Source organism: Cardiocondyla obscurior, linkage group LG14 (assembly GCF_019399895.1).
Source record: "Cardiocondyla obscurior isolate alpha-2009 linkage group LG14, Cobs3.1, whole genome shotgun sequence".
In the NCBI taxonomy this organism is placed as follows: Eukaryota; Metazoa; Arthropoda; class Insecta; order Hymenoptera; family Formicidae; genus Cardiocondyla; species Cardiocondyla obscurior.
This window is the reverse complement of record NC_091877.1, coordinates 4,080,351-4,092,610: the sequence shown is the minus strand read 5'-3', so window position 1 is coordinate 4,092,610 and position 12,260 is coordinate 4,080,351. Positions and strand designations below refer to the sequence as shown.

The 12,260-nt window shown below is 40.8% G+C and overlaps 2 protein-coding genes across 2 annotated transcripts; both read left to right on the top strand.

The window, feature by feature from the left end:
• The first annotated feature begins 3,378 nt into the window (after positions 1-3,378).
• On the top strand, positions 3,379-5,178 carry LOC139108200 (uncharacterized). The gene has a single exon (XM_070666291.1). The coding sequence runs from the start codon at positions 3,379-3,381 to the stop codon at positions 5,176-5,178; it is 1,800 nt and encodes a 599-aa protein (XP_070522392.1).
• Positions 5,179-5,502: 324 nt separating this feature from the next.
• On the top strand, positions 5,503-6,282 carry LOC139108199 (uncharacterized). Its single transcript, XM_070666290.1, has one exon. It carries the CDS (start codon positions 5,503-5,505, stop codon positions 6,280-6,282), a length of 780 nt encoding a protein of 259 aa, XP_070522391.1.
• The last annotated feature ends 5,978 nt before the right edge of the window (positions 6,283-12,260 follow it).

Genomic DNA, 12,260 nt, shown 5'->3' with positions numbered 1-12,260 from the left:
CTGATTTTTAAACTTAATTTTTCTAGAGGCTTATAATCGTAGAAGACCGTGAACTTTTTGTTTCGGAGCCAGAATTGCCAAAAACTTATTGCCTCTTTAATTGCAAGACACTCTAGAAAGATGGCTTTTTTCTGTTTTTGGGCATCATTGAGTTTTTTTGAAAAGAATGCCACTGGCCTAATGTCTGTATTAAATTTTTATGGTTGCTTTAGAACCGCTTTGATGCCGTGTAAACTGGCATCTGTATAAATGTATATAGGTAATGTTGGATCGAATATAGCTAAAATAGGTTCTACGCATAATATTTCTTTAATTTTCTCGAAAGTTACTTGACATTGGTCAGACCAGTAGAAATTATTACCTTTTTTTAGTAGATTATGTAACGGATCTAGTATTGTTGCTGCGTTTGGAATATATTTATGGTAGTAGTTTATTTTTCCTAAAAATTGTCGGACATTTTTTTGAGTTTTTGGAATCGGAAAGTTTTTAATAGCTACTAAATTATCATTTATTGGACAAATTGTATTGTGTTTTAATATATGACCTAGGTATTTAACATCGTCTGTTGCAAATGTGCATTTAAAGAATTTAAGTCTAAAACCTTCCTTTTATATTGCTTTAAATAGTTTTTTTAAATGTTCTATATGTTCGGAGAAAGATTTTGAGAATATTAAAATATCGTCTATGTAGCTTACTGCAAAATCCAACAAGTTGTGTTTCCTTATAATGCTGCTTAAAATTCGCTGGAATATAGCGGGAGCTGTTTTTAACCCGAAGGGCAAACATGTCCATTGGAAATGACCTTCTTGGGTAACAAAAGCTGTTTTGTATCTGTCTTCGATGCGAAGGGGAATAGACCAGAAGGCCGAATTCATGTCCAAGGTAGAAAAATGTGTGCAGTTTCTGGCTTTTTGAACTAGATCTTCGATTAGTGGGAAAGGTTGTGCCTGTGGCACTATTAATTTGTTCAATTCTCGGAAGTTTATGCATAGTCTTGATTTTGAATTTTCGCTTTTCTTGAATGCTAAAGTGACTGGGGCCGCGAAAGGGCTGTAAGACTTCTATTAATGAATGTTTTAGTAAATGGGCAATTTGTGTATTTATTTCTTTCTTATCTTCCAACGTGCATCTGTAAGGCCTGCGACTGCAATATTTATCAACCAGGAGATCGATGCGAGCTTCGTAACTTGTCACTCTGCCAATATCATATTTGTCTTTTGTAAAAATTGATTTGTATTTTTTTATTAAATTGTCTATCGTTTTTTCTTCTTTTTGTGTTAAATGATTAGTTAAGATTTGAAATGTATTTTCTTCAACGTATTCGTTAAAATTTACCATGTAGTCTTCATTTTGAGGATTAGTTTCCTGGGAAACTTTATTTATTTTTATTTCATGTTTTTTTGGTAAGTTTTGAAATATTTCCAGATCTTCATTTTGCACTAATCTAAATTTTTTTATACCGTCTAGGCCTATTAAGAAATCATAATCAAATTCTTTGTTGTCAACAACTGTTTAAAATCATTAGATTATGCTATTCGAACGTTTTTAAACGCCAGACTATCGAATGCCGTCAGAGCGACGCCAGTCTGGTTATATGAGAGGCTTTGTTTCAAATGATATTATTTTTCTGTCACCATAAGAATCTACTCGAAAGAAACTATTCAAAATTTTCCGTGCCTTATCTCACTCAAGACGGGACGGTCCCGAACGAAACCTAAGATGCTCTTTGTTACAATAGAAAACTGCTCTGCTCTCTTTGAAGCAATGCCTCTCAAGTCAGTCGCCTTCTTGTACGCATTAAGAACGCATTTCTCGCTAATACTATCGCGGCCAGCAGAGCCATCCTTGTTAACTTTAAAACATTATAATAATTTCTATCTTTTCGAGCCTAGCAGTGGCTAAGTGTTAATCAGTGCAAAAAGAAATAAAATTTATAAAGTGCAACCTGTATTCAAGTTTTTTCGTTCGAACCTTCATCTTAGTGCGAACATTTTTTGGTCCTTCGAGCCGGATACGCATATCCTTGCCATTCGAAAAACTTGTTACAGTGCAGTGTTGTGTAAAAGTCTTAATCGACATGAGTCAAAGCATGGATTCATTAATCCGTAGCCAGACGAATTTATACGGGCGTATTTCACGCTCGGTGGAAAATTTAAAAAAGGGAGGTGCGGCTAAAATCACTCCCGGCTCCATCGAGACTCGCTTGAGACTTTTCGATAATTACTGGAGCAAATTCGAAAAGGGTCATGAAACTCTTCATACGAGTTTTTGGACGGAACTTGCCGAGCATGATTATGTTAAGGCCGATGCCTATAGCATGGTCGAAGAAGCCTACGTCTCGCAGCGGGCGATCTTGATGGATCTTGCAGAAGAACATCGCAAAACGGAGGAAAAACCCGAGCTCTCTCTGCGCGAGAGCGAAGTTTCCTCTCGGCGCCAGCTTCCTCGCATTCAACTGCCTACTTTTTCTGGAAAATTTGAGGACTGGCCCGCATTCAAGGATCTTTTCCAATCAATGATTGCCCGAGATTCATCATTAATGGAGGTAGAAAAACTCCATTATTTACGCTGCTGTCTCAAGGGTGAGGCAGAGCAGTTAGTAAAAAATATTCCTACCACCGCCGATAACTATGAACGAGTTTGGACTATGTTAAAGGAATATTATGCTAATAAACGAATGCTTGTGCGATCCTGCTTTTCAACATTTACCTCATTGCCAAAGATGCGAACGGAGTCTGTCCACGAACTAAGACGACTCTTCCATAATGTACTTCAGACTGCCGGAACAATGGAAGGAATTCGCCGCCCCATTACTGACAACGATCTCTTTATTCATTTAGTGATCGAACTATTAGATTCTCGTTCACGCCGCGAGTGGGAAACAACGATCGGTGGCACTACCGAACCACCCACCTTTGAAGAATTAAAGAACTTTTTGGAAAATCGATTGCGGGCTTTAGAAGCTCTATACCCTGCGGGGCATGACACCTCGACAAAAACAACGACTGTTTCCAAGCCAGCCCGAGCTTTGGTTACGCACGCCGCGCCATTTACCACGGGAGGTAAGCCCTCCTCATGCTTTTTATGCAAGAAAGACCATTATATCCTTGCATGTAGTGAGTTCTCCAGGAAAGGGCCTGCAGCGCGCCGAGACTATGCCGCCGAAAATAGTTTGTGCATCAATTGCTTTGGAAAGCATGCCGTTAGCCAGTGTCCTTCAAAAAAAAGTTGTGTCTCCTGCGGAAGACGGCACCACTCAACCATTCACGAAACCTTCCTGCGAAGCCAGGTCTAAAACCAATTCCTCTTACCGACGCAGATCGAAAGTGCGAGGAATTTTTTATTGAAACTACTCAACGATTGCCGTCAGGCCGCTATATGGTTAGACTACCGTTCGCTAAGCAAGGTCCGGAATTTGCAAACTCTCGACCATCATCAATTAATATTTTTTCAAAATTAGAAAAACGCCTTAGCTCACAACCACATTTACGCTTTCAATACAACCATTTCTTACACGAATACGAAATGTTAGGATACATGTCCAAAACAACGCCTCCAACATCTGACAAGCATTATTACCTGCCTCATCATGGGGTATTTAAGGGCAATGACCCTAATTCAAAATTACGAGTAGTTTTCAATGCCTCTGCACGTTTTAAAAATTCAGAGTCTCTTAATGATGTATTGCTTAACGGTCCTAACCTACTTTCTGCACTTTCTGATATAATTTCTAATTGGCGACGGTATCAGATAGCTATAACCACAGACATTGAAAAAATGTATCGGCAGATTGAAATTCACCCAGAGGATCGAGACTACCAGCGGATAATTTGGCGTCCGAGTCCTATTTATGAATATTTTGATTATAAATTAAATACTATTACTTACGGATTATGTTCTGCGCCATATTTAGCTAACAGAGTAATTAAGCAATTAGTCCTCGACGAAGCGAACAATTTTCCCTTAGGCGCATCGGTTCTCCGTCATGAAATATACATGGACGATATTTTGACTGGCGCAGACTCAGTATCATCCGCAAAAGTCTTAATTACGCAGTTAATTATTATTTGCACGGCGGGCGGCTTCCCCTTAGCCAAATGGTCGTTCAATAGCAGTGAACTAAACAAAATAATACCGACACCTGAGCCAAGCAAGGGTCCAGTAGATTTTCACAGTGACATTACGCATACTATTTTAGGCCTTCGCTGGAATCCTACAGAGGATTTCTTTTATTTTCATGTAACACCAATAGAAAATCAAATACCTACAAAAAGAATAGTGCTGTCCGAAACAGCTCGGCTTTTCGATCCTCTCGGCTGGCTTGCGCCGGTTATTATTAAAGCAAAAATCCTAATCCAAACGCTCTGGCTTAAGGGAAATGATTGGGATCATCCGTTAGATAAAGACGATTTCAATTTATGGCATCAATTTCGCAATGAATTAATAAAATTGTCGGAAATTAAAATACCGCGGTGGCTTATGACCACGGAAACAACATCTTTAATAGAATTACATGGCTTCGCAGATGCTTCCGAGCGAGCCTACGCTGCAGTAATTTTTGTTAAAATTAGCCAGAATAATGAATTCAAAATATCATTATTACAAGCCAAAACTCGCGTAGCACCGCTAAAGAAAATATCTTTACCTCGATTAGAATTGTGCGCCGCCACTCTTTTAACTCGATTAGTTGTTCACGTTCAAGCTACTATAAAGTTAAAATTTAATAGCATTAACCTTTGGTCTGATTCTACCGTAACTCTTGCCTGGCTCAAGGGTCACCCCTCAAAATGGACCACCTATGTAGCGAACCGCGTATCGGAAATCCAGCAAGCATTACCATCTGCTTACTGGAACCATATTCCAGGCCATGAAAATCCTGCCGACTGCGCTTCTCGCGGTCTCTTGCCAAGCGAACTGCTAAATCACCCACTCTGGTGGTCAGGTCCGGAATGGCTCAAGCAAGATAATAATAAACAACCAAAACTAAGTAATTTTGAAATTAATTCTGAAGAATTAATTGCTGTTAAAAACGAGCAAAGGTCTCACGTACTTACTATAACCACGTTACCAAAAAAGAATGAATTATTATTAAAATTTTCAACATTACTTAAGTTATTAAGAATCACTGCATTATGCCGACGCTGGCTAAAGGGAAGCTCAAAGGGACCATTATCTTAGTCGGAAATAAATAAATCACTTAACTACTGGATCATAACAACACAGCGACTTTGGTTCTCGGAAGAAATTAAATTATTAACTGATGGAAAATCGCTTCCTCGAAATAATGCATTATCTCCTCTGTCTTCTATTATAAGCGAGATCGGAATTTTAAGAATCGGCGGTCGATTACGAAATGCGTCGTTGTCACGGGATCAGCAGCACCCGATAATATTACCTAAGCGCTCAAACCTAACCTTTTTAATCATAGATCATTACCATAAAAAGACCCTGCATGGGGGACCGCAACTGACACTGTCAACCATAAGGCAACGCTACTGGCTTATGGGAGGCGGAGCGTCAGTAAAGGAGCACATTAAAAATTGCGTACCATGTGTTCGTTGGAGAGGCACATCTCCGCATCCTCAAATGAGCGATTTACCACAAGCTCGGGTTACGGTAAATCGTCCATTTTTAAATACCGGAATAGATTACGCTGGACCCTTAATGGTCAAAACAAGCAAGGGTCGAGGGCAACGAGCCCATAAAGCATTTTTGGCCATTTTTATATGTTTTTCCACGCGCGCAATACATATTGAATTGGTCTCAGATTATACAACAGCAGCCTTTTTAGCAGCCCTTCGGCGGTTTATTTCTAGGAGAGGGATTTGTTCCACTATTTCAAGCGATCGAGGAACTAATTTTGACGGAGCAGACAAAGAATTACGAAAATTCTTTGTTGAAAGTATAAAGAGTAAGGAATTTACTCAAACCATTGCAAATCAAGCAATTAAATGGAAATTTAATCCTCCATCTGCACCTCATTTTGGCGGAATTTGGGAGGCTGCTGTAAAGGCTACGAAACATCATATCCGACGGGTCATCGGAGAAGCTACTCTAACGTTTGAGGAAATGTACACTTTATTAACGCAAATTGAAGCGTGTTTAAATTCTAGGCCTTTGATACCACTCTCCGATGATCCCGAGGATCTAGAAGCACTAACACCAGGGCACTTCCTGATAGGAAATGCGTTAAATGCTGTGCCCGAGCCATGTTTAGTTAATATATCCGACAATAGACTTTCCCGCTGGGAACTCGTGCAAAAAATGCGTGATTATTTCTAGCGGCGTTGGTCAGCCGAATACTTGCCCACGCTAAATATACGCTCTAAATGGCGAACAACTCAGCCAAATTTGCAAGTAGGCATGCTCTGCCTAATCAAAGGTGAAACAACGTCGCCAGGTAAATGGCCTCTTGCACGAATTATAGGAACTCATCCGGGTTCTGATGGGCAAGTTAGGGTGATAACAGTACGCACTGCATCATCCACATTTACGCGACCCGCCGTTAAAATTGTTCCTTTGCCTGTACAAGATACTTCCTTTGCAAAAAATTCGTCAGCTCCTGACGAGGCGGGCGGAAATGTTTAAAATCATTAGATTATGCTATTCGAACGTTTTTAAACGCCAGACTATCGAATGCCGTCAGAGCGACGCCAGTCTGGTTATATGAGAGGCTTTGTTTCAAATGATATTATTTTTCTGTCACCATAAGAATCTACTCGAAAGAAACTATTCAAAATTTTCCGTGCCTTATCTCACTCAAGACGGGACGGTCCCGAACGAAACCTAAGATGCTCTTTGTTACAATAGAAAACTGCTCTGCTCTCTTTGAAGCAATGCCTCTCAAGTCAGTCGCCTTCTTGTACGCATTAAGAACGCATCTCTCGCTAATACTATCGCGGCCAGCAGAGCCATCCTTGTTAACTTTAAAACATTATAATAATTTCTATCTTTTCGAGCCCAGCAGTGGCTAAGTGTTAATCAGTGCAAAAAGAAATAAAATTTATAAAGTGCAACCTGTATTCAAGTTTTTTCGTTCGAACCTTTATCTTAGTGCGAACAATAACAAAAACATCTAATTTGTCTTCTATGTCTAGAATTTTAGATGTTATAGAGACTAATTCATTCGTTTTCTTTACACCATTGTGTTGCACCGCAGCCGGTGCACGGGGTCCGTCCTTCGGGATCCGTGGGGAAGGGCGATAATTATAGTAGATATCAATAAATAGTTTGAATTTTTATTTGGTTGTGGTGTTACACTCCTTTCGCTTCTCCTGCGTTTCCTTTTGGTCAGTTCGGTGCACGTCCTTGCGTTATCACGCGTCCTCGGCTCCGCGAGGTCTCCTCTTTCACGGCACGCGACCGAACTATTATTACCTCACGATCTCGGTTTACAGCACGGACTCTGATGCGACTGCCCGTCCGTGACGGTACGCGGTTATTTAATAGTGACGCAGGGCCTTATGTCATCGGGTTGTAATGCCGAACTTCGGTTGTCTGGCGAATGCAACCCTAGCATTGGCAATAAGTTCCTCGCAAGTGTTTCTCTTTTTGCTTATTACTATTTAATTGCCTAAGGAGGTTTGCTGATATCAATTTCCTCCGGATGTTATTTAATTACGAGATACTCATGCCGAAATGCCCTGCGTCATGTTCCGTGTTGTAACGGGGTTTGGGTTACAACAATATAAATTTAATTTATTTTTAATTATGATATTTTCTATTCTAGGTTGAACATCTTGAGGTGGCACTCTGTGAAACAACTTCATTTTTCCATCACCAGTATTAGATAAATATATTGTAACCCGACCCTGGCAACAGCAAGGCCGCGCCCCGCGAAGGCGCAGGCCGGGTTAACCCGGGTCGATCGGATCTTCCGATCGCGGAATCCGCTGACCGATCGACGCCTTGCACTTTCACAGGGCAATGACCGAACGCGGTCACTGTCCTATGTGCCTGAAATCCGCGGACGTTGCTTTTCCGCCTTAGCAACAGTCAGCAGTAAACCCGCGGCTACCGAACGTCCGCGGGTTATTCAAATAAGCACTACGACGCGGTAACGCTGCCCGAAGCCTGGACGATTTAACGGAAGGAAATAAAGACATCTACAATAAAAAGAACTCCATTTATTTACTCCTCGCGGGTACATCAGTGTTCCGGGAGGACGGACCCCTTGCACCGTTACCTGGTGCAACAATATAGTATTAAAACTCTATTAAACAAGGATTAAGGTTAGAGTTATTATATTTATTAATGCTTTTCTTTGTTATATTGCAGGTTTAGTCGGAATAGTTTGGTTAATTAATAAGGTATATTATAAATGTATAGCAGTTATGTGAATGTTATTTTTATTTATTTTATAATATATATTTCTTCTATTTCAGTATATCCCCATCACCAAGCTGGACGCATTAGTTACTACCATACTAACGCCCAAGATTACAACTATAACAACTTAGTATTATATGTTAGGTGTCCAGACATAACGAGAGGATAGAATTGATTGAGATAAGTAGAAAAGTCTCCGCACATTGTGTAACACCGTTATTGAGAAAAATTAAAATGTATAATGTGGTGTAAGAGTGACAGTTGCAGGAGTGAGACAAGCGAATGGCTAGGAAATGCGCCGTCGCCTGTCGCGCTCACCACGCGCAGCCTTTGTCGCTCTTACGCCTATACAATTTATATTTTAATTTTTTCTCAATAACGGTTGGAGAATTTGCAAAAATGGTACGGAACTTCTTTTTCTACTTGTCTCAATCAATTCTATCTATCCTCCCAGTATCCTTCGTTATGTCTGGGACACCCTGTATATATAGTAATATATTATAACTATGAAATACATTTTTTATATAAGCGCATTTGATTAATATAATAAGCTTTGGTTAATTGATCGATTATTTGTTATATTGTTGCAATTTTAATATATAAAGATAGTTTCTTTTTATGTTATACAGTGTTATATATATTTTTCCTTTTAAGATTAATAGTATATACTTATAATTAAGAATTATTAGTTTTTATAATTTGCAAACGTTTTGTAATTATATTTTAAGTTTGAACATTTTGCTGCGAAATAATTAACCGCAAATTAAGGATAAATCAATCGTCTGATTTCGTGATAACAGTATTACATAAGTACGACAAGTATATCAGTCGATCGCTCGTCGCGTTTGAATAATTAACCGGTAGTACCTACCACAGTGCCGTAGTATGCTGTAAATTTCGTGAAATAGCATGAAACTGTCGAAAAGTTGTGTTCGGTCTGTCAGGAGCGCAAAATATATGCTCGGAAGTAGCGCACTGCGGGCACATTACCATGTAATTTTCAACTTGTATATACCAAGCTGATACAACACATAGCCCAACCGTACAAGTTGTTTACATCGTAATACATGATGTACGACGAAGGTTTCAACGAGTCGTACCCCGACCGCATGTATCTGTTATTAGCTCGCGCGTATCTGTTGGAGCATTGACTGGAGACCGCTGCGTGTATACCGCGTTCGACGAACATCACCATATTATCGATGTCAGTTAACAGTTCAAAATTACGCGTGGGCGTGCTTGAGCATCGCGTCCTTAATGTGAAACCGGGCAAGGTGTAGTAGTGCGGGATCGAGTCCGTAACTTCCGACGCATCTATCGCGAAAATTTTCAAATACGTCAGCCAATAACAATACATCGGTTTTGAGGTACAGATCGCTGTACTCGCCTAAAGTTCGAATAGAGAATTGCTGCCATATGGTCTTGGCGTGCAAGCGTAATCTGTCTCACTCACTGTGTCACCGGTCAGCGAGCTGAAGAACAATTCTCGCGCGACGGTATTCGACTCATCCAATCTTTCGACGCTGTCGACGTACTCGTACGGAAATATACCTTTTCGTGTCAAGAGATTGAAATTTTCCTCTGAAAGTTTTGCAAATTCACCGCGCAAGATTCGCATTTTATCTTTAATGAGTAAAGACGATAATTTGTCGAGGCTAGCGTTCAAAAATTTGTACGAATCTATAAAAAAAGCGCAATTTTATCGCAGTTCGCAAGTCCTGTCCCTTAGCTGTAATGTTTACATGTTTTGTAAAAGAAATGTATTTCTCCTTCGTTATCGGCAACAAATCGACTTTACCCTCGTACGCCGTGGTGATTTCCTTTATGACAAAGTGCGTCGTAGCCTGACAAATTATGAAACAGACGGGGATGTAACGCGTGTCGCGGCATTGCAAGTTACATTTTGAGTGCGCGGACCCTATACCGACCGGTCATATGGCAATGATCGCGCACACGCTTCTCGTCCACCGAAAACGGACTTTCACACACGTGGCATACTGTCGCGTTCTCATGCTCCTCGCGCTGCATATCGACAAAGTCTCCATCGGGATGGTTTTCAATATTATACTTTACGCGATGAGCCAGTTTCAATTAACTGCTCAACGAACCACTCGATGCAATCGAGTCCGCGATGATATTCATATCTTGACAGCGACTCGTCGAACGAGCATCGCACGTAGTATCCCACGCTGAATACTTCATGACGTTGGTAGTTAAACGTCGTTTGCCCGGCGACGATGGTGGATCTTTCACAACACGCACCCAGATCGGCGTATACGATGAATGGTACGCGTTCCTGTTGTAGTGATTGGAAAAGCTGAGCCATTTGTCATCCTCGCTAGGGTAGTCGTATAGCAGCGTTAAAGTTCCGTCAACTAACATATGAATCTAAATTTCGCTCGAATTAAAGTAATGAAGACATCTAAAATAAAATATTTTGTTAATATATTTAAAAAGAAAAAATCAATGAAATATTCAAAATTATACGTACCGATCACAAATATATTTACGATGCTCGCGTCCGCTTAGTTATGAGCTGATGAGACGTGACAGATCACTGATACATGCAAAGTGTCCTACTTCCTGTTCATCGTTGTCGTCGTCGCGTTGTACGTACAATAAATTTACATGTTTCTCTTTCTTCTCGTTAGTGAGGTGTACAGGTAAAACGTTAATTTCTTTTCCACATCTCTCAGTGGCGTACACATTGATCGAGATATCGTTTAATCGTTCGAGTCTCGCAACGTCTTTAAGAGTCGCGGGAAACTGTACACCCTCGACGTTCAACACCGTTGTGTAATGCGGGTACGACGATTCCCGATTCACGTTCTGCTTCGCGGGATACAGAGCCGCTACTACCGACCACGCGAGACACTTGTCGTCCATCGACTTTACACATATCACTGCTTTTTTAGCGACTAACTTCCGTGGTAATGTAACGTAACATCCCACGCGCATCGGATTGTACTTATTTACGTTGATTATCAAATTCAAAATTCGCGACAACGCCCATCCGCTGCTCAATGCGCTCCTGAAACTCCTCGAGAGAAGCCAGCGTGGGTTCGACAACGTGTAGCCGGTACCACTCGCGCACATCCGTTTCTTGAAAAATCTCACAGTTTTTGCGGTTATACTTTTTGTTGGCGCGTTTGTCCCCGGCCGTAAACCTCACCGTTGAACGCAGTATTCACTTTTACACAATTGTTTAAGCATGATGTCCTCGTATGTGTCAGGCCACGTTACCGGCATCCTCCAAACGTCAGCGGCTCGATATAGTTTGTGCTTATCACCACACCCGCGTGATACGACTTTGAACGCGGTCTCGATCTCACGCCAATCGAGTTCATTAGTCGTTTTGTCACCATCACCGTCGGCAGCACTAGTGCTCGCGTACTCACCACCCTGGTGCACGTAACGTTCGTATAAATGTTTCTTGGCACCCAGGAGTCGCGCGATACTCGCCACCATAAATTGCGCGCACCCGAAGGATACGCGCGCTCGCTTAGCGCGGCTACGTTCCTCGAGCTGATTTACTAGCTCGTCACATCTTTCAGCCCAAGTGAAAAATTCTACCAGAAACATGGTAAAGCAGCCTGCAACAGGAGTTGACGCGCTTTTCTTTCTTCGAGGAGACTTTCGATCCATTTTTATGTTTATCATACATCTCGCGCACTCAAAAGTTGAAAGACAACAACAGTAGCAATAAGTACGACAAATAACGACATTAACGATAAATACGGCATTAACAATAAATACAACAAAACAACAACATTAGCGATAAATACAACAAAAAACAACGACATAAGCAAGACAACATTAGCGATAAATACAACAAAATAAAAACCTACATTAGCAATTAACGCGAATGTAGAATCGAAGTACATTGCTCGTTCACGCTGTGCACACCGGGCACATATCACACGAGATTATAA